The sequence below is a fragment of the Taudactylus pleione genome, unplaced genomic scaffold (genome assembly GCF_031769625.1).
Source record: "Taudactylus pleione unplaced genomic scaffold, aTauple2 ptg000214l, whole genome shotgun sequence".
Classification (NCBI taxonomy): domain Eukaryota; kingdom Metazoa; phylum Chordata; class Amphibia; order Anura; family Myobatrachidae; genus Taudactylus; species Taudactylus pleione.
The window spans coordinates 5,604,719-5,625,463 of record NW_028284616.1 but is presented as its reverse complement, the minus strand read 5'-3'; the positions used below and the strand labels follow the sequence as shown (position 1 = coordinate 5,625,463).

Sequence of the window (20,745 nt, the reverse complement as noted above, 5' to 3'; positions counted from 1 at the left end):
CAGACAAATTCACTTTATTGGACAGCTGCAGCAGCCTAATCAGTAACGGGTCATGGATGACTTGACTCTTCTAGTTGGGTGAAATTTCTTTCAGTAAACGTATTGAAGAAACTAATTTGTTAGGGAGGTATTGGTGTCTTGTCCAGTATCACAAATCTCTCACTGAGGATCATGAAGCTGTCTTTTTAAAACCCTCTCTTGACTGCACAAAGTACTGAATAAGGCTTCTGTAGCATTGCGTCTCAGCTAGACTACTAGGTTGTTTATGGTACAGAGGAGCTGAAAGACAGAAATGTGCCACTATATACAGTTGGTAGATTATATTAGATCAAATACATTTAATGTTTATAAGCATTGTAGGTTCTATATTTATATAACGGCTGGGTATGTGTGATTAAACATTCCCTTCCACCCTACAAATACATTTTTTTTTATACTTTAAGTATGCGGCACACAAACATAATGCTGACACTTTGGGCAAAATGTAATAGGGTGAGAGTTTATAAAATGTGTAAAGTTTTCAGTAAACACTCACACTTCTTAAACTCGACCAATGTAATAGGGTGAGAGGTTATAAAATGTGTAAAGTTTTCAGTAAACACTCACACTTCTTAAACTCGACCAATGTAATAGAGACCGAGAACATGTAAACTCGCATGTTTTTCAGACATAAAATTTTTTTTCACGATTTAAACTCTCATCCAGATGTTTTCCCATTTTGAAGATAAAACTTGACCAATGTAATAGTAGTGTGAGAGCTTACTGCTAAACGCTCACATTTTCTAAATTCTTGCTCTATTACATTTGGCCCATTGAGTTGGATTATAGATCCACTTGTAATTTGGTGTTTCTCTCCATCTTCTTTTTCATACACACACATATTACTTGTTAGAGTGGACCTGTCCCAAGGCAAAATCATTATAAAGATGCTGCAAGCATTCGTACAAAGAGCATATTTATAAAAAATAAACCTAGAACATTGTAGTAACCATTCCTCAGCTGTTTAGCAGCAGCCAGTGCCATGTTAGTGCTACTGTATATCCTGTTATTCCTTCCAACCTGAACACTCTCCCTATAATGGAAACTCAAAAATAGTCCTAGAAACAATCTATAACTTTGAGTTGCTCAATCCAACATGTATATGGTTGATGGATATCTTCTCATGCTAAATAAATGGTTAACTCATTGGACCCAAACATGTGACTCTGCTTTAACCCTTCTATTCCTTTTCTACTCTTACTTTCCATTGTTTATTCTCCTTTTTTCCTTTTCTCTTTTTTTCCCTTATTTTTTCCTCCACCTTGTACCTCCCTTTCCTGACCTCCTTGCAGCTCCTGCTCGTTTTCTCTCTACCCCAAAGCTTCACCCGTCAGATTAAAGGTGCCCTCCTCCCTTTCCTCACCCTCCAGTTTCACCTGTTCCTCATCGTCCTCAGGGCACTGCTCAGATCAGCCAGACGCTTCTTCAAGTCTAAAGTATGAGACTGGGCGGTGGGATGGGGCATTCTGTGGGGCAATGGACATATAGGCTTGTTCTGCTGGGGTAGCAGCATCCTGGTAGTTTTAGGTCAGCAACAGCATGAGGGTCATATGTTGCCACCAGTTTTCTGTCTACTTTAATTACACTTAGGTAATTGCACAAATGTCTAACTTGTAATATTGTTTAAAAAAATGTTCAGCAAGAATGGGAACACTACATTGTTAAGGATAAAAAACATTTCCTGTGCTTTCCTGCAGATCCCATCTTGTGATCTACAATAATCTCTGCATTTGATTTACAGGCTTTATAGGATAAAATGGGATTTTGTGAGCTTTTTATACGTACTAGGCCTTATCAGTGCCTGAAGGAGAAAGAAAGCCTGTTGCTAATATTAAAAGCATAGCTGAGTACATGATGCACAGCTCATGGATAAAAATTAAGGCAAGAAAGACTGCTTGTTGAGGCTGTGTTTAAGCTCTTATTGACCTGTTTAATATGATCCACTTTAGTTTTATTCATACAGGTGCTGAATAATGCATGTTAAAGATATCCAGAGCAGTGGCATGTAGGGAGTATGACTGGCTGGGGCTGTACACCTATCAAATCGCAACGCAGGTGTTCTAAGGCGAGCTCAGGGAGGGCAGAAACCTCCCGTGCAGCAGAAGGGTTAATATACAAATGTGTGTAGTATTGCCCAACATTGTTTATAATATAACACTATTCTGGCTACAATATTTAATGCTATTTATATGTGTGTTATATTAAAGTTATTATAAAGCTGCTTTTTTTTACCTTTTATCATACGTATTGGCTCACCTCAAGCAAATATTGCAGTTTTTTTACTTTATAAGAACGTAAACATGCTTAATTGCATTTCAGACATTCCCTTAGTTATCAGTTTCATAGGGTATGTATTTATTTAACCATTTTTGCTGCAAAGGACTGGAGGGGCTCACTAATTTCTTATTCTCCATTTACACTTGTCCTAGAATGTGCATTATTGGTAGGGAGGCATAAGGGAATTCATATTTCTAATAGACATTGGTAGGACAGTTACCATCCAGTAAAATAGTATTGTGAAATGCGATTTGAGAGATACCTGCTTTTTATCTTACAATATGCTATGCCCACACCTGAAAATGTCAGATCTGGCTGCTGGGCTACCTGGGTATCTGTCAGTATTCTGGGTAAAATAGGCCTGTCATGGTCATATGCGGATTGTATTTACAGCTATCATAGCTATGCCAAAAAAACATAAGCTTAAATCTTACATGTGAGAGAGATCAACCAAGGTGTGTAGTTTCTCAGCAGGAGTAATGATGATGTAGAGCAATACACAATTATTGATCTACAGTAGGGGAGGTGACCGCACTGCACCCAAACAGTATGTTGGATGGATTAGTGTGCGTTATACAGGATAGGTTATTTGTGTGTTCTGTACTTTGGTAGTGTGTGTCGCTGGGGATATGTGTTGCCTACTATAAGGGATGGTGGATGTTACAGTGGCTCGTCTGCCTTACCACAGTGGTAGCCATAATATGGCAGTGTCCCAGTGAATGGATTATGTGATGTATAACTTACTGAAATGTTTGTGGATGTCTAGGGGCCGCACGGTAGGTCCCATGAGTCCCACTACTGTAGAGTATTTCCTCCTCTGTAACTGCACATGTCACACTGCCAGGGGGTTTCTGTGAGTGGCATCTTCAGTGATCAGAAAGCCGCATACTACGTGCAGCCAGTAATACTTTTTTTTGGAACTGATGGTTATATTTTAAAACTCTTGAAGCAAAGAAAATGACAGCAACAGGCTCGACAGAGCATAATATGTTATTTGTGTCTTGTCAGCTATTGTACTACAGTGCAGGGGTATAACTAGGTATTTTTATGCCTCCATAGCAAAAGTGTGTAAGGGCCTCAATGTACAACCCAATGGTAACAAATGTATATAACACATGTAACTGTTATATACAGTTACATGTATATGTAACTCAGCTCTGGGCCCCATAGCAGCTGCACCCCTTGCACCTATGGTAGTTACGCCCATGCTACAGTGGGTATATTAAATACTTTAAAATATAAATTTATATGTATGTTTTTTAGATTATAGCTCTTTCAAAAGAAAATAGGGCTCAGGGCTCTGGCTTGGATTTAAACAGGTTATTAACAAGAACACAAAGTTATATTACTGTTTAAAATAAAACTATATATATATTTAGAGGGGCACTGAACATCATGAGTAAAAAAGATTCATTGCTTACATATCTTCACAATGTAAATGTTTTGGTCATTAAAGACCTTTGTCAAGATAGATAATGAAGGCATCATAATATGTGTGTATATATGTGTATATATAATATAATATAGTGTATGTGTAATATATATATATATATATTATATACACACACACGAGCGATACAAACAAGCAGCAGCACTCGGAGACTTCAAAACTGTACAAACGTGCCTTTAATCCATAAAACCAACGTTTCGGGGCTTGGAATGCCCCTTTGTCAAGGTGTAAGTATCAATAACAGTTTAAATTACATACCTTAAATAGATGTAAAGAAGCCCACCAAGAGTGTGTCACGTCTGAGGTCCGGGGAGTCAAGATCTTGCTTCCGCCGCGTCTCTAGCTAGTGACGTCATGCAGCCATTCACATCCGGTAGTCATGGCAACCACGACGCTGGGTGGACTGGTTAGAAAACTATAAGAAAACCTCAATAAGATAAAATATACCATCACCTCACCAAGAAAGTGTACTTGTATATAATATAAATAGATCCTCTATCTCCCATATGCAAAACAAAACTGCAATAATACAGAATATCATATATTGAAGAATAATATTGATGAAATATATGAATATATAAATAGGCAGAATAAGTCCACAGTGTGTCTACTACAGATTTTCTCAAAATAATATTATATAGCATACTTCACAAATAGACTGTGTATATTGTCAAATTTAGCAGAGTGCCGGTCCATTCCACACATATATATATATATATATATCTGTTTAAAATGCATCCAGGATCACTAGTTCTCAGTCAATGATATTAAAGCATATATTGTAATGTACAGCCATGGCCAAAAGTTTTGAGAATTACACAATTATTGGTTTTCACAAAGTTTGCTTCTTCAGTGTTTTTAGACCTTTTAGTCAGATGTTACTATGGTATACTGAAGTAAAATTACAAGCATTTCATAAGTGTCAAAGGCCTTTATTGACAATTACAATAAGTTTATGCAAAGAGTCAATATTTGCAGTTTTGACCCTTCTTTTTTCAAGACCTCTGCAATTCGCCCTGGCATGCTGTCAATCAACTTCTGGGCCACATACTGACTGATGGCCGCCCATCTGAGACATTTGCATATGTTCAAGCCGCTGTGTACAGGATTGCAGTTGCTTTAGCAATAGCGTATACCTCTGAATCTGGCCTATGGACCCTCTGGAGCTGTTACTTCTAATTTTTTTTTAGTAAGGTCGTTGAATTTACTTAACTTTTTCATTTGTATTTGGTAGCATGCTTTATAATTTCTGCATTTTTGTTTCACTTTAAGGAAGGGACTATTTGCTTTCTTTGTAAAACCCATGATGTGGAATTCCACTCAGTTGTACGTTGTTGTCTCCATACATGCAGATGCTGGCCACGCTCCTGGTAATACGCCAGTTTCTGCAAAACATAAAGGAGGTTTCGCAACCGCACCTGTACCAGAAGGTGCAGCAAGGGGAAATAAATCCAAGATCAGCTTGGCTCTTTGTACAGTATGCACTAAGGAGGCTGGTGCAGAAGTATGCATTCCCTCAGCGTCCTACAAGGTCGCCAGGGGATCCCATGGAGCCTGGCGCAGGAGGACGTAAGAAATGCTTGAATGGAGGTTGTGGCGTACCAGAGGAGGAGGAGGAAGGTATAGCCTCGGATGATGAGGAGCTAGAGGAAGAAAGCATCATGGATTGTGGACTGAAATTGAAGAGGGTTAGCTTTCTGGAAAAAGGGGGAAAGCGAGTGGAAGAGTGCTTACTTTCCCAAGATGAAGTGGGCTTTTTACAGGAAGGAAGCCCTACAATGGTTGAAAGAGGTAGTGACCCAGCCTCAGTTTTTCAGCTTGGAGATGATGATGAAGACGAGAGAGAAATTGGTGTGGGGCTGCAGGATATCGAAGAACCGGAAGCTGGTGTAAAGCTGAGGCCACAGAGGAGGAGGAGGAAAAGGCTGCCCGTGGAGCATGAGCTGGGCAGGGAAGGTGAGGAGGAGGAAGAAGAGAGTGAGAGGAAACGGAAACGAGAGTCATGGATGGACCCTCCAGAAGACCATTATACTGCAAAGTTGACACAGGCTGAGGTGGAAAGTTGTATGAAGAGTTATGAGGTGAGATCACACCTGTTCATGCCACCACTGCTTCTTAATACCTGGCAGGTTTCGCAGCAAATATTGTTATTCCATTTATTTATAATGACTGAATGTATCATATATATATATATATATATATATATATATATATATATATATATATAGAAAGATTGTTAAATAATTTCCATCTATATCACAAATGTGACTTTTCACAAACTAACTGATTGTGATTGTTATCATCATCATCATCCTATTGTATTGCTTGCAGTCGAATTTTAAAATCTAAATTTGCTTCTTTTAGGATACCTTCCAGGATTATCAAGAGATGTTTGTGCAGTTTGGCTATGTGGTCCTCTTCTCATCTGCGTTTCCCCTTGCTGCAGTATGTGCCCTTGTAAATAATATAATTGAAATCCGCAGTGATGCCTTCAAACTGTGCAGTGGACTACAGAGACCATTCGGTCGTCGTGTGGACGGTATAGGACAGTGGCAAGTAAGGAGCTGGTGGGTGTGGACAGCATGTGAGAGATTTCCAAAGAGCAAAATTTTATTCCCTTGTTTCTAATCCCAGAATGACATTCTATTTATTTTGATAGCAATAATTTTTTAATTGTCAGTTATTTATATAGCGCTTTACAGAGAATATTTGGCCATTCACATCAGTCCCTGCCCCAGTGGAGCTTACAATCTATATTTCCCCTACCACATGCTCACACACATACACATTAGGGTTAATATTTTTGTTGGGAGCCAATTAACCTACCAGTATATTTTTGGAGTGTGGGAGGAAACCGGAGTACCTGGATGAAACTCACGCAAGCACAGGGAGAATATACAAACTCCAAACAGTTAGGGCTGTAGTGGGTATTGAACCCATGACTTCAGTTCTGTGAGGCAGTAATGCTAACCATTACACCGTCTGTGCTGCTGAAAGCAATGCCCTTTATATTCTATACTCTGCTCACTATATTACTGGCTTATTTTAATCTTTATTCATTGGGATTTAACTTGTTTATACTTTCACAAAATTATAAAGTTCTTCATAAATTGAAGAAAATATATGTATGGTCATATTTGAGGATAAGATATGTATCTTTCTTTTGCAGAATGTAATGGAAGCAATGGGCGTTATAGCCATTATCGTGAACTGTTACCTGATTGGACAGTGTGGGCAGCTTCAGAGACTGATACCCTGGCTGGGCCCTGAAACAGCTATCATTTTCATTGTTGTCCTAGAGGTTTGTAATATTGTTTTATATACATTCTTGCTGCTCTAAATTAGATGTGTAACAGTTGCATGTTAGGTCCTGTGCCCATAAGTATTACTGAATTCCATTCCCCAGTTGTTTTGGAGAACTAAATGTTGGAAACCACACACTGCTAAGCACTGCAACATCTTATTAAAATAATAGGACATGCTCTGTTTTCCAGCATTTCTGTCTGGCTATCTACTTCATATGTGTCTGTACATAATCTAAAAGGGCCTATCCATTAGGCGACCTGAAAAACGTAACGACTAGCGTTCAGTCCTTCAGGTCGCCTAGGTGCGGTGCCCGCACTGAATGGCGTTCACTGAGCGTCATTCAGTTCAGGAGACCGACCTCCTATCTGTGAACATGTGGACGATCGCCGTCAGGTTGACGAGCATGTTCCACAGATAGTCGGCGTTGGCAAGGACACAGCGTGCACGCGCATCGCTGGTTCTTGCCGGCTATCCACTAGACTACTTTCTGAACATTCTGACCAAAACTTCCTGGTTTTGGTTGGTTGTTCAAAAAGTCGTCTAATGGATAGGCCCCTTAACGCTGCAGTGGTAAGGATGTCAACCAGATAAATGCAGCCTCTCACATGTATTCTTGCATATACAAATCTATTGGATGTGGATTGAAAGGTTTACAGTAAATAGGTAGACAATGTCTAGATAGACACCAGATGTTAGACAGTCAATAACTTGGATTGCCATCTTTTTCACTTTTGTTTATAAGTGAATGTACACAGTCAATGCTCAGTGCTGCGTGCTACTGTATGACCATATTTGGTGTCTCACATATTTCATATGTAGTACTTTTCCAGCTAGAAAATTGCTATAATTCATTGGAGGAGATCAGGGACGGATTGGGATGGAAAACTAGCCTAGGAAATTTCTGGAAGCAGCCCTAATGGGTGCGGGGTTTGTTGGGGGGGGGGCAGAGTATGTGGAAGTGGATGGGATCCTTCCTCCTGTGGTGATCCAACTATGTCCTTATTCCTGCTTCCATTGCTTTTAATGTTCAAACATTTGATATATTAAGTTTCTAAAGATTCATCTCAAGCCAATTCCTGGAGGTGTTAGAATTATGTTACCTTTCTTTGTATATAGTAGCTTACAGTATATTTCATTTAAAACTGAGCGTTGTCTGAGTGTGTTTTTATTCTGTACTTCCGAAGAAGAGGAGGGGATTGAACTTCAAAACCACAAATGCCAAAAGAACGAAACATAATTTTGTTCCTATAGGGACTTGGATAGGAGTGATAAAGTGGAGAGAGCGAACCAACCAATCGGCTCCTAACTGTAATTTTTCAAACACAGAGGTCTATTTGTGGTACCCCAAACTCGAACTTTGTATTGATTAGAGTGTTGTGCGGGATGATGTCTCGACTCTTACCAGATCTTGGGTCTCTTGGTTCTCATTCTCAGTTTAGAGAGGTTCAGAGGAGATACAGGCATACATGGTCACCAGTTTAGGTTCAAATAAGGTTTACATTTTATTAAACAGGCAATTCCACACAATGTGAAAAACTCAGAAAAAGGCAATTCCCAATCAGTATATTTACTAGTAAATCACACTATGAACAACAAAGTTTTATTTCACTGGAACACTTGAATAGCTGAAGACTCATTTCAACGAAGAGAACAGCAAAGTGGAGATGCTGGGGAATTCAAGTAGGTTAACCTAACAAGTACACACAATTAAACATATATCATACGATATTATAAACAGGAATGAATGTTACCATATATCCAAGATTCACAAAACACTTCTTTATCTAAGTATTCTCAACTCAAATTCTCTAACTATATTTCTGGCAGTAATTTATCTTTAGTCAAGCGTGTTCGGTAGAGGTGGTGCACGTTAATTTACTTTAGTTGGTTATATAAGCATTGGCTGATGGTATGCTGCAGACCGTTGCCCGGGTTAATTTAAAATAATGAAGGAAATATCTAGTTTTCTCCAGCTGAAGGTAATCCTGGCTGTTAGTGTACTCTATAGTGACTGAGCAAACCTGCCTGCAGTGATGCAATAGCTGTGTAATAGCTGTACTTATGCTGCTTCTTTTAATGGCTTTACTAAGGAGTATGTCAACGTTTGTGCTGTCTATCTTCACCTGCCTGCATATGTCCTGTAGCAGAAGATCCTTTACAAGCTATTAGACTATTCAGGGATACTGCAATAAGGTGAGCAGGTAATTAAAGTCTGACCTGCACTCAGTACATCCAGTCCTTAACTAGTTAAGGTTTTAGTGTTTTTTTGTCCCTACAGCTGTTCAGTGGGGATACGCAGCCAATACTAAATAGAGCCTCTCTGTCCTTATCACAGCTGCTGCTGAGTGATTGATTAGAGCTGTTAGCTGTAGGGCGATGTATAGAGCTGTGATAAGTAATTTATTACAGACCTTGCTCCGGTGTGTCATAAAAGACGTCTGTCAGTGAAAGAGTCACTGCTCTGCCTCCGTTCCTTGTCCAGTCAACCTCTTATCCCACTGCTTAGTGCTCCCTGGGAGGGACCAGTCCTCAGGCTGCCGCCCACAGCTCACCTTATGGGGAGGAGGGACTGCCTGCTCTGTCACAGCCCTCTGCAGCATGTACTGGAGTAAACTTCCGGCTTTCTGTCCCTGCTACAGCCGTCAGCCGGACTTCATATAATCAGTGCTGCCGCTCATCAGTCACCTCAGGAGAGCAGGTAATCAGCACACAGACCTGCTCTGCCTCCCCCGATCATTGCCTCACACACAGTTATCCGGTGAGACCCGCTCTCACCTCAGTGGCAGCTCTTGGTTCTCTGGTAAGCACAGCGCTGCCCCCGCTGCTCCCTTACCTCAGACACACCAAAAATCCCGGCGGCCCCCGCGATCCTTTTTTATAACCTAACGGTCGCGTGCGGGCACCTTTATGCTCACCGCCCGTGCCTCTCTGCCCTGTGTTCTGTATGTCACCATGGGGACAGTTCCCCCTATGCTGCAGTGGCAGTAATGTGTCTGTAGCCACGAGCCCACAAGTCCTCATAGCTCCAAGAGAGCAGCCTGGTCCAATTTCAACAAAGTTAGGGGGGCGGCCACTCTTAAATTACCGGGGTGTTCTCTCAGTCCAGAGGGGATCTATGGTGCATAAACCAGCATCCTGTTATTCATTACCATAAAACAGAGTAAAATGTACAGTGTAAATATATGAACTAACATTTTTTTTAACTTCATTCATGAGAAATCAACTCTATATGGTGTACATATATTAATTGATACATTAGACAGTATACACTTTAGGGGTATTACATATTTACTAAGCCTCGAAGAGAGATACAGTGGATGGAGATAATGTACCAACCAATCAGCTCCTAACTGTCACTTTACAGGCTGTGTTTTCAAAATGACAGGAGGTGATCAGTTTGGTCCTTTATATTTCTCCAAGACTTAGTACATAGACCCCATAGCCTGTGACGAAATGGGATTGAAATCCTGACAGCAGATGCTCGACAGGAGGAGATCCCGACTGGGGCAGGTAAGTATTCTAACCCTCCCCTAACCCTTCCTTAATGGTGCCTAGCCGTTCCCATCCCCCCAGTGCCAAACCCTAACCCTCTCCCCAAGGGGTGCCTAACCCCGCTAGAGTGCCTAGTCCTAATTCTCTCCCCTAACCCCCCCCCCTTCCCTGTTTCTAACGCTAAGGGCACCCCGGACTTACCTTTGTTCAGGTTGACGTCCTCGGCATTCCGGCGTCGGGATTAACATAGGCGTCTGTATTTCGACTCCTATGTTAAATCCCTTGCTGGGATTCCACTGTCGGGATTGAGAACGGCAGCCATGCGTTTGCCGGTCTCATAACTACATTCCCCTGTGACATGACAGATAGAAGTTTATTGTCTGGTACTTTATCTCTCTCCAAGGCTTAGTACATCATCCCCTTAGTGCAGTGATTCCCAACCTCCTTCCTCAAGACACACTAATGGTCCAGGTTTTAGATATGCCCATGATTGTGCACAGATGGTTAAATCAAAATTACTGAGGTACTAATTAAGTCACTTGTGCTCAAGTATGGCTATCCCTAATACCTGGACTGTTAGTGTGCCTTGAGGACCGTGGTTGGGAACCCCTGCCTTAGTGTCTGTCCGCTAAGGGTGAACTGTTCTAAGTGTGGTGTTGGAGTAATGAATTCTTACCAAGGTTACCAGCTTTCTTACTCCTTCAACTCTGGATGGTTCGGATCCCAACCGGATGGTGAGTATTAGATACAAGCAATAGGAAGCACTCACAAAAAGTATTTATTTTACGGTAAACAGATAGAAAAGGCAATTCTTCACAATAACAGTACATTAAAATTACAATAGGATTGACACTTTTTTAAGAGAATGAAAATACACTCTTGTCCGAGTTATATTTATTAAATCTGGAACACAGGATACTCGATCCACCTATGGGAGCAATGGATTAAACACAAATGAACATATAACATCTCCTGTATAGTAGTTTGACTCAAGCAAAATGACCACTAATATCAGTTGCACCCAAAAATGTATTACACAAATCTCTAATCCTACCCCTGCATGCAATAGGTTATATGTTAAGCAGCTAGTAATTTGAAATTCGTTGCCCGGGTTGCTGGCTAATTTGTGGAGAATGAGACAAAAGTATCCTCTATTTATGCAAAATCCTGCACTGTCGTTTCCTAAACTGGTAACGTTTATTTATAGTGAATGTGCAGTTTCAAATTGTAATCCACTCTGCCTTGCTGTGTAAAGTGATGTTGATAGCTGACTTGGGCACTACGTTGAATGCAACCCTATCTCTCCAGAGGCAGTTAGCTGATATCTGAGTAGGCTTAATTAGGGTTAATTGTAGCAACCTCTCCTGGCTACACTTATCCTGGCTAGTTCTGTAGAGTTCTCTATGAATATTACTTTTTCAGGTTAACGGAAGATACTATGGGACACAGACAGGTGATGGAGCAATTCATTGATGTTCATCTATACTTTTGTTCTCTGCAAGCGATTGTAATTGGAGCTTATGCACTGTAGTAGGTATCACCTAAAAAGGGGTATTGAAATCGACTGATTTATTTTATACAAGCTGACTTCTCATATGTACTGCACTGCTGTTCTGTTTAATCACTCTTGCCTGTGTAACAACAGTGTAGTCTCTGAGCACTGCCTGCCCTGCTGCTCTGAGTTTATCAGGGCCTCCCCAGCTGCTATCCCTGTGTGGCCGGGAGCCGACTTTGACCGATGGGTGAGAGTGAGAGATACAATAGCAGGGGCTGGATGGGTTACTCACTGCTCCGCCTTTGCTGAACACTGCTCCGTCCCCTCCTGAAGAGACCGCGCCTCCGCACTTGTCACTACCCAGCTGTCAATCTTCTTAAAGAGGGCAGGTCCAGGGTGGCTCCCAGCTGACGGCGCTTCCTCCTGACAGCTTCTCGGCTCTCTCCTGCCCACCGCAATGAGACTTACAGTGTACCCAGTGAGTTCCGCTTACCTCTCTGTAGACAGCGCACTGTCCTCTCCTCCCCGGTAAGCGCAGCGCTTCCTTCATGGCTGGCTTACCTCAGGCACTCCTCTCCCAGCAGCACCCGGGAGAGCCCCTTATATCTCTAGCGGTCGCATGCGGGGCCCCTTCCCGCCGGCCGCACGCGCCGCGCTCTCCACTGGCCCCCTGTGTAAGTTAAGAGGGTGAAGGTTCCCCCTCTGTTGCTGCTGGAATGCCCCGCTCCTGGCCGCGTGCACACCTGCCTGAATAGTCCAGGGGGGCAGGCTACTCCAATGTCCTTCTGTGTGGGGGGGGTGATACATATAAAAATATAACTGCCACTTTTCTCATGCCAAAGGGGTACACATTATACACTTTGGGGGTATCACACACAATTGCGTGTGCACATACATTGCCTTGTCGACTGTGCTGCACGTCAGATAGGATGATGTCGCTGAGGAGGGCATGCAGGTAAGTGGAGGATGGTAGACTATATCGTGCGGTCGTGCATCGGATCATGCAGTGTGTACGGCCGACCGATCTAACGTTGCCTCGGGTTGGCTGGGATACACATTGTTCTGATATGTACCCAGCCTAATTTTTAGAAAAGCCATCACCATAAGAGTCTGTTTTTTTTTTTTAAACAAGCCACCATGAATGGGGTCTGCATTGAAAACTAATTACAAGGACTCAATCTACTTTGCACACTAGCCAAATAAATTGTGGTCAGAGTTTTTTATACTATACTCAAAGTTTGACATCTACGTTTTAATTGAGCTAGATATACTGAGGTCCACTTTCTACACTAGCCATGATGCCTTGGGTCATAGCCACGAGGATATATAGATTTCAGGGAGGTGGGGGGAACAGAATGGAGCAAGGGAAAATACAAATGAAATAGCCAAGGGTAAGGGAAATATATGAATGACAGTCTTCAGATTATATGATAGAACTTTACCTAATGTCCCCAAAATATGAGACTCAAGTGTTAAGCCACTTATCTGGCTCTTCAAAGGACAAAGGGCCTGATGAATTACCGATTGCAACTGCGATTACGCATGCAAGCCGCCGACTGTTGCGTACTGAGTATGCATCATAGCGCGCATGCGCAAACTGGGCACTGCGATCTGGACTTGCGATCGCAGTGACTACGCAGACCCATCGCAGAGTGATTGACAGGAAGTGCCGTTTGTGGGTGGTGACGGGAGGGGGGGGCTTCGGCGAAACGCAGGCGTGCCAGTGCGTTTCAACGCTGTTGAGTGTGCATGCAGTGCGATGAAGTTACCAATTCCTGAGTAGGGTCAGAGCTTGTGCAAGTGTGCGTGAGTCTGCGATGGTACTCAGTAGTATCGATGGTTTTGCAGTCTTGCTAAAGATTACGTATGTGTGTAAGGTAAAGTGGGCGTCCTTATGTTCTGCTGCAATGACAGCGATCGCAATGGATTAGAATACTATAGCAGTGAGACTGCGTGCGTAATCACTATTGCATCGCAGTTGTGATCGGTAGTGAATCAGGCCCAAAGTGCACTGATCTTATCCAGGTTAACCACATTCTATGCCCAGTACCTCTATGACATTAGTGCGTTTTTTAACCCTGACTGTACTAGGGATCCTGTCTTTTTGCAGCGAACACTGCAGAACAAGTAATTCTCCCTCCTGTAGAGATAATCTGATAAATAAAGGGTAAACATTGCAATTCATGTTGCCTTTCAGCAATATAACACACATCACATAGCCACCTGAACAGAATATATAACATTTCCACTATAAAATGAGTAGTAGTTTATTAAATCAATACTATCACTCCTCTAAGGTCCATCTTTATGAATCGCACATAGTTGTAGTATATACATTTCCAGGCAACTGTTTAGTATACAATATAGTGTCAAACATACACTGCAGAGAACATTCTATTGACCTCAGTATAATAGTGAGCATAGTTACTACCATATTAAAAAAACATTCTAGTGAACACTATACAGCAAAGAGTATAAAATAAATGCACAACAATTCCAAACTTCAGCGCTGAAGGTGCCATTGTTATCGCCATAAATATGTCCAAAAAACAGAGGGCACTACTTACATTTTCAATAATGCAAAAAGTTCCACTTATTTCTTCATCACCACTCAGTAATTAACACTATGCTGTTCACAAATGTGGAAAACATGGCATTGCTTCTCATAGCTTCAGTAACACCATTGAACACTATGTTGCTCACACATCCAGAAAACCTGACATTGTTCAATGTATCTTCAGCAGCAACATATAAGCTTAAAACATGTGTATTCACAATAATTAATTAAATGTGGCAATGCTCCATTAATATTCTGATATGTCATTATCATGTGTTCAAACAACATTGACATGCTCCATAAATCATCGGCAGCAACAGATGTAATTGTAACAGTCCTGTGAATACAGGTATATTTATGGCAATCTTGCTGCAACAGTCCTGTGAATACAGGTATATTTATGGCAATCTTGTTGTAACCGTCCTGTGAATACAGGTATATTTATGGCAATCTTGTTGTAACAGTCCTGTGAATACAGGTATACTTATGGCAATCTTTTTGTCGACTTCGGTCCCTTTTTGTGTCGTCCAAGACCAGTGCAGCAGGCAGCCATTAGTCCTTCATATCTGACCTCTCACAGATCATGTCACAGTCACCACCATAAACAATTGACGTGCTACAGCATGATGTAGCACGTCAAGAAATCATCCAAAACACTCCTCTACAAGCCCAAACAATCAATATAACCTACCTCACAATCATTCCCAGCTGAGAAGAGACCAGCATGAATTCCAACACACTAGGCCAATCTGTGTCTCCCAGCTAGGACTGGTCCTAAAATAATTGTGACCAGTGGCGGCTCCAGAGGTGGGGCTGCAGCACTGTCCAAAATTCAAACGGAAGCCACACCAACTGCCAGTGATGTTTGGCAGCGTTTAGGGTGACAGTTGGTGTTGAATTTTGGACCGCGCTGCAGCCCCACCTTTGGAGCCGCCACCAATTTTGACCATCCTCTTAATTGACCTAAATTATTTTGCCCACCACAGATGTTGGCTACCCGTTAAATACTTACGGGCAATTATTTAGTTTCCTTCTTGCCTATTTGCACCATACACACTGTAAACCTGTCAAATGCATTTCTGAAATAGATAATGCAACCAATGATTATTCTAGTGTAAGGATGCCAAATGGATTGGATGTTTTATTTGCTGTAATCTTGACTGCACTTCCTCCTGTATTGGGTGAGAAATGTTTAGTAGTGTGTATAGGCTACATCAGCACAACATATTTGTGTACTAGTGTGAACAAAGAGAAAAATTACATATATATGGGGTCTGTCTTCTCTTAAACACTGCAATACCAATTGATCTCTTAGTGACCCAGTCCTATTAGTGTTTGGGCACACCACCCTTGGGTGTTTAGACAGAAAGTATGGTGATATTTGACATGCTTTGCCTGATATGTATGTAATCCCACTATTGAACTATGCACACATCAACACCTACACCAAAGCAAGCTGGATGTATGGACTTTGGTGTATTTGGCGCCACAATCGTTCTGCATCAATATAACAATACTGTCTATAACATCCTGCTTGTCTCCAGTTTCCTTCTGAAATAATGTCACCCTATCCAGACAGGTTAGCAGAGGAGATGGTTCAGCCAGTTATGTAAAAGGACCAGGAGTGGAAGGGCCGAATTAAATAACCTATGATGTTTTCAGTTGCATTTATGGTGACTCCATGTCTAGTTCTGATGGGAGCTGATTACAGATATTACATGCTACAATATATATTTCATTCTCACAAACATATTAATGACCTTGAGAGTTCTTTATTCTCCAATATGGTCCACTTGTTTATGTTTAGTCAGTTATGTATTTTGTTTTTTAGGATCTGTTTTCACCAACCACTTGTATACCACCGAACATGGTATCTGAGGTTAGGCGGCCTTTAGTTTGAATGACATAGTTAAGGATCTCCTCCATGCCTTCAGTTTTTGGAATGTATTTTTTTTTTTTTTAAATCAATGCTTCTAAATCAGTCTTTGTTAACCTGTCTCCTCTCTGCTTACTGATTCATTCCTTTCTGACCTTAACAAATTGAATTCCAGGAAACTGACTGTTCTCTTAATGAGCTGTCAGTGACCCTTACACTGTTTCTTCATTGCAGCACTTTGCTCTGCTCCTGAAGTACATTATACATGTGGTGATTCCAGATATCCCTGGATGGGTGGCTGAGGAGATGGCAAAGCTTGAATACCAGAGGCGAGAAGCGTTCAAGGTAACATTTCTACTATAACACTTGTGCAGGCTGTATTGCTAGGATGGCTGATCAGATTGATGGTAGGGACAAGTTACCTAGCAAGGCAGCTGTTGAACTGAAGATCTCTCCTAAACTGTAGAAGAAATGTTAAACAATATGAACATATAATGACTTTCTTAGAGGACTATGGGCTTAAATCAGAGGTGCTCGTGGCAAATATCGAACATCTGATGATAGTTGTGGTGGACATTCTGAGCAACCTAAGTTGCTGAGGCCAGTGAATCGGCGTCAGAAGACAGTCGCTGACTTCGGCATGCTCCTTAAACACTGGCACCACCACCAAACGGCTGCAGCTTTTCACACACTGCACCTGGAGCCGCACCTGCAAAGTGGCTCCGGCTCAGCAAAGTAACCATCTGACAGCTGCGACCAAGTCGACACAGTGTTCGAGGCTGAATCGGGTCCTGTTACAAAACACTTGTCCTTTTATAAAGTACACCAATCAATGCAAAGGTTGTCATCATGAGGGAGTTTTCTTGAATCTACAGTTTCACCCAGAAAGCTGCAGCAGTTGTGAATGATAACAACAAGGGTAAAAGGAACGCTAGTGAACATATTCCAATATAGCCAAGAGTTAACATTTAAGCCAGCTTCTGACCTCCATGTTTTTTTCTCAGTATCCCATTTAAATATTAATGTAATTGCATCTCTGTTAACATTTTTTCACATAATGAAAGCTGCATTGAAAGGGTGGGAATACTGCCAGGAAGAAGGATAATGTGTGCCATTGGATAAACTTTGCATTTGTACTTTCTCCATTGTTAACAGAAACATGAGCGTCAGGCCCAGCACCGCTACCAACAGCAACAACGCAGGAAGCGGGAGGAGGAAGAAAGACAGCGCCATGCAGACTATCATGCACGAAAAGAGCGAGAGTCTAGGGGGGGAGAAGAAGGAAGATCTGGACAGGATTCTCAAACACATGAAAAGAACTCCAGTAAAACTAAGCAATGTGGTCCCCAAGGGGGGAGCACTCATGATAAACCGAAGAGACCTAGCTCCCTGTTGGCTAGCAATAATGTGCTCAAACTCAAACAAATTATACCCCTGCAGAGCAAGTTCTTGTCAGGGGCCAATGCCAAATCTCCACAGTCTCCTCCAGGGGGAGATACCAAAATTCCAAGCTTCCTGAGCTTCAAGTTCTTGAAATCCCCTGAAACACGGAGAGAAGCAGCAACAGAGAGGGCCCATTCTCCAACCAAGCCTTTCCATCCTGGGAAGCTGTTTAACTTTGGCAAGGGAGAAGGGCAAATGGGGGGCAATGGGTTGGGAGCACCAATCTCCTTGCAACCCCGAGGTGCAACAGCTGTGATAACCTCATCAGATGGGGCAGTTCCTGGAAAATCTCAGCTTAATGGCGTTTCAGAAGACATGCCTTTGGACGATGTGGATGACCAGGGAAAGGCACATAAACAGTGAACCCCCTTGACCTTAAAACTGCCTCCATCCCTCTTGTAGAATAAAGGCATGGGAGCAATGCAAGAGGTGGGTTACGATCAAGGAAAATGGTTTCCCTTCCAAGAATCCTCACCGCATAGTATTGAGGATTCATCTGGTCTGGAGATGCCACCTTGCAACATGAGCTACACCGGTGCAATATGCTAAATACAGCTCTGTGCTGTATAATAATGATGAGTATCGCTATACACTTCCAGCCTTACTGGATATTGAACTTTTTGTGCTATGTAATGATGCTGAGTATCTCTATACACCTCAAGCTTTTGGATTGGTAAAAATCATAACGACTCACTGCGGTGTACTATGATATTAAGGAGGATGATAATGAGTATTATGCATGCATTGACTCTTCTCATCATAATGATATCATGGTATACCCAAACACGTCCTAAAACCAATACATATCTGAGCCCCTATATTGCTGAGGTGTATAGTGATCACAAGTATTTCTATAATGAAAACTTCCACGTCTCGTTCCTCCTGTTCAGTTACAAATGGCAAACAAGGATATCAAAGCTCTTGCTTGATGGAAATGGTTAAGGATTGGAGAAGGCAATATGGGTATTGCAGATGGCAACCTATCCTGCATTTTGCAGGCAATCTGGATGTGGAGATGGTTAATCTTGTCACTACAACAGTTCACCATTGCCAAATTCCTGGTAATAGCTCAACCACCTTCTTCAATCCTCTAACCCCTTTGCTGGCAAAGGGGAGATAAATACTGGTATCTTCCGCAATACAGTAGAGACCCCCTGGCAGTGAAATGAGAATGATCAGCTTCATTCAGTTAGAAACATCCTGGGTGTAATTATGATGGTCTCGTGTGGTGGTGATGTTCCCAGTGTTGAGGGATAAGATGTACTAGTCAGTGAATGAATGGGTACCATAGCTGAGTGCCTCTGTGTTACATGTTCCCTATTTTATGTGATGGCTTCAACACTTGCAGAACTGTGTGTTGGAGAATTAACAAAAAACAGGAGACACGTTCACTGTGCATACGTGGCTTTCTGTTATGTATTAAAACAATGTTCTGTGTCTTACCTCATAAGAAATGACACCATACTGTAAGTTAAACAATTTGACCCTTTGTAGTAGATACTTTTCCATGCGTGGGATAGTAATAGGCCTTGTAAAACAGATCTGCAAACTAATCTTGAAGCTAGATTAAGTGATCTCTTTACTATTGACACGGCATAAATATCCATGGTTGTAGGCACACATTCGGTGTTTATGTATATCACAGGGCGGCGATTGGATCATAATATGTGTTTGTTGTAAACATTAGTAGAGACACCAGTATCATGAAAGACATGCAGTATGTATAAATTCATACAGGTGGTGTTCATGTGGGCCATTTTCAATACAAATAACTGCCCCCTCCCTAAAATGCCTTTAAGCGGGGGGGTTTATCTGAAGTTACTTGCTTGTTTTCTTTTGCGCTATACTTTAATACAAAATTGCCATGGTGATGGTCTTGTGCTTCTGCTCCCGTTTCCCCTTTCCTCTTCCCATCTGAGATAACATGTACATCACTTTATTCACTGTTGATAATTAAATGTCTACAAATTCAGCCTAACGATTAAACAAAGTAAGGGCATATGTCAGATGTGGCTTCAGAATACCAGCATTTTGTAGGTAAAACTGATTTAATTTCTTATTTTCCCTTCCCATAAATACTTCTACAAGGACCTGAAAAGCCATGATGTGAAAGAAACATGCACTCTGCGCTCATTATTATAAAAGAATGTGTGACGCAGAGATTAAATACTTAATTTCATTAGCTGCAAAAGTTGGGCATCTTGAAGCCCTATATGACACATCCCTTTCATAGTAAGGTCTTCTGCAACAGCCACAATTATAAATCACCATTATTCCTCACTGCTCTCCTACAGATAGTCAGTGATTCAGCCTAAGCATTATATGACCGGATCTGTGGTCACATATGGGTAGATAGTCTTCTGGAAATCTGACAAACCACCAAGGCCGCATGTAAGAGCAATGACAACACAAGAGACTGTTGATCTTCCCCTATGCCTTCTTGATTAAACTCTGCATGGTTGGCTGTTTTAGGGTCTGAAGCACCTATATTGGTTGATGGGATTATCATGTGTGCTGGAATATTACTTCTTTAATTAATGAACTAGCCACACTTATGTTGAAATTTTTGCTTTTCGTATAATTCAAGTCTCTCATTTTACATATAAGAGTTTTGTTTATCTATAACTGACCTGTATATGTCCAGTTTGACATTAGTGGCCTAATTTATCAATGAGTTTTATCATACGCAATGAGTGATAAAACTCATTATGGTAGTGTTCCAGCCAATCAGCTCCCAACTGGCATCTGTTTGATAAATGACAGTTGGGAGCTGATTGGCTGGAGCACCATTTATCATACGCAACAAGTTT

The 20,745-nt window shown here is 41.6% G+C and overlaps 1 protein-coding gene and 1 long non-coding RNA gene across 6 annotated transcripts in view; one reads left to right on the top strand and one right to left on the bottom strand.

The window, feature by feature from the left end:
- The window catches only part of ANO8 (anoctamin 8), a 122,917-nt gene extending 102,513 nt beyond the window's left edge, over positions 1-20,404 (top strand). For 4 of the 5 annotated variants that reach the window (XM_088478411.1, XM_088478412.1, XM_088478414.1 and 1 more), the window contains exons 13-17: positions 5,119-5,847; positions 6,131-6,322; positions 6,936-7,067; positions 16,727-16,837; positions 17,648-20,404. In XM_088478411.1, the coding sequence (XP_088334537.1) occupies positions 5,119-5,847; positions 6,131-6,322; positions 6,936-7,067; positions 16,727-16,837; positions 17,648-18,298 (1,815 nt within the window). In that variant the 3' untranslated portion in view covers positions 18,299-20,404. Of the gene's footprint in view, positions 1-1,331; positions 1,476-5,118; positions 5,848-6,130; positions 6,323-6,935; positions 7,068-16,726; positions 16,838-17,647 lie in introns of all 5 variants that reach the window. The other variant, XM_088478415.1, reaches the window with a different exon arrangement.
- LOC148517547 (uncharacterized) lies at positions 41-9,626 on the bottom strand. Its single transcript, XR_015879265.1, has 3 exons — positions 9,484-9,626; positions 4,025-4,181; positions 41-279 (listed from the first exon to the last, which is right to left on the bottom strand). It is a non-coding gene; the product is annotated as an uncharacterized LOC148517547 (long non-coding RNA).
- Positions 20,405-20,745: the final 341 nt, after the last annotated feature.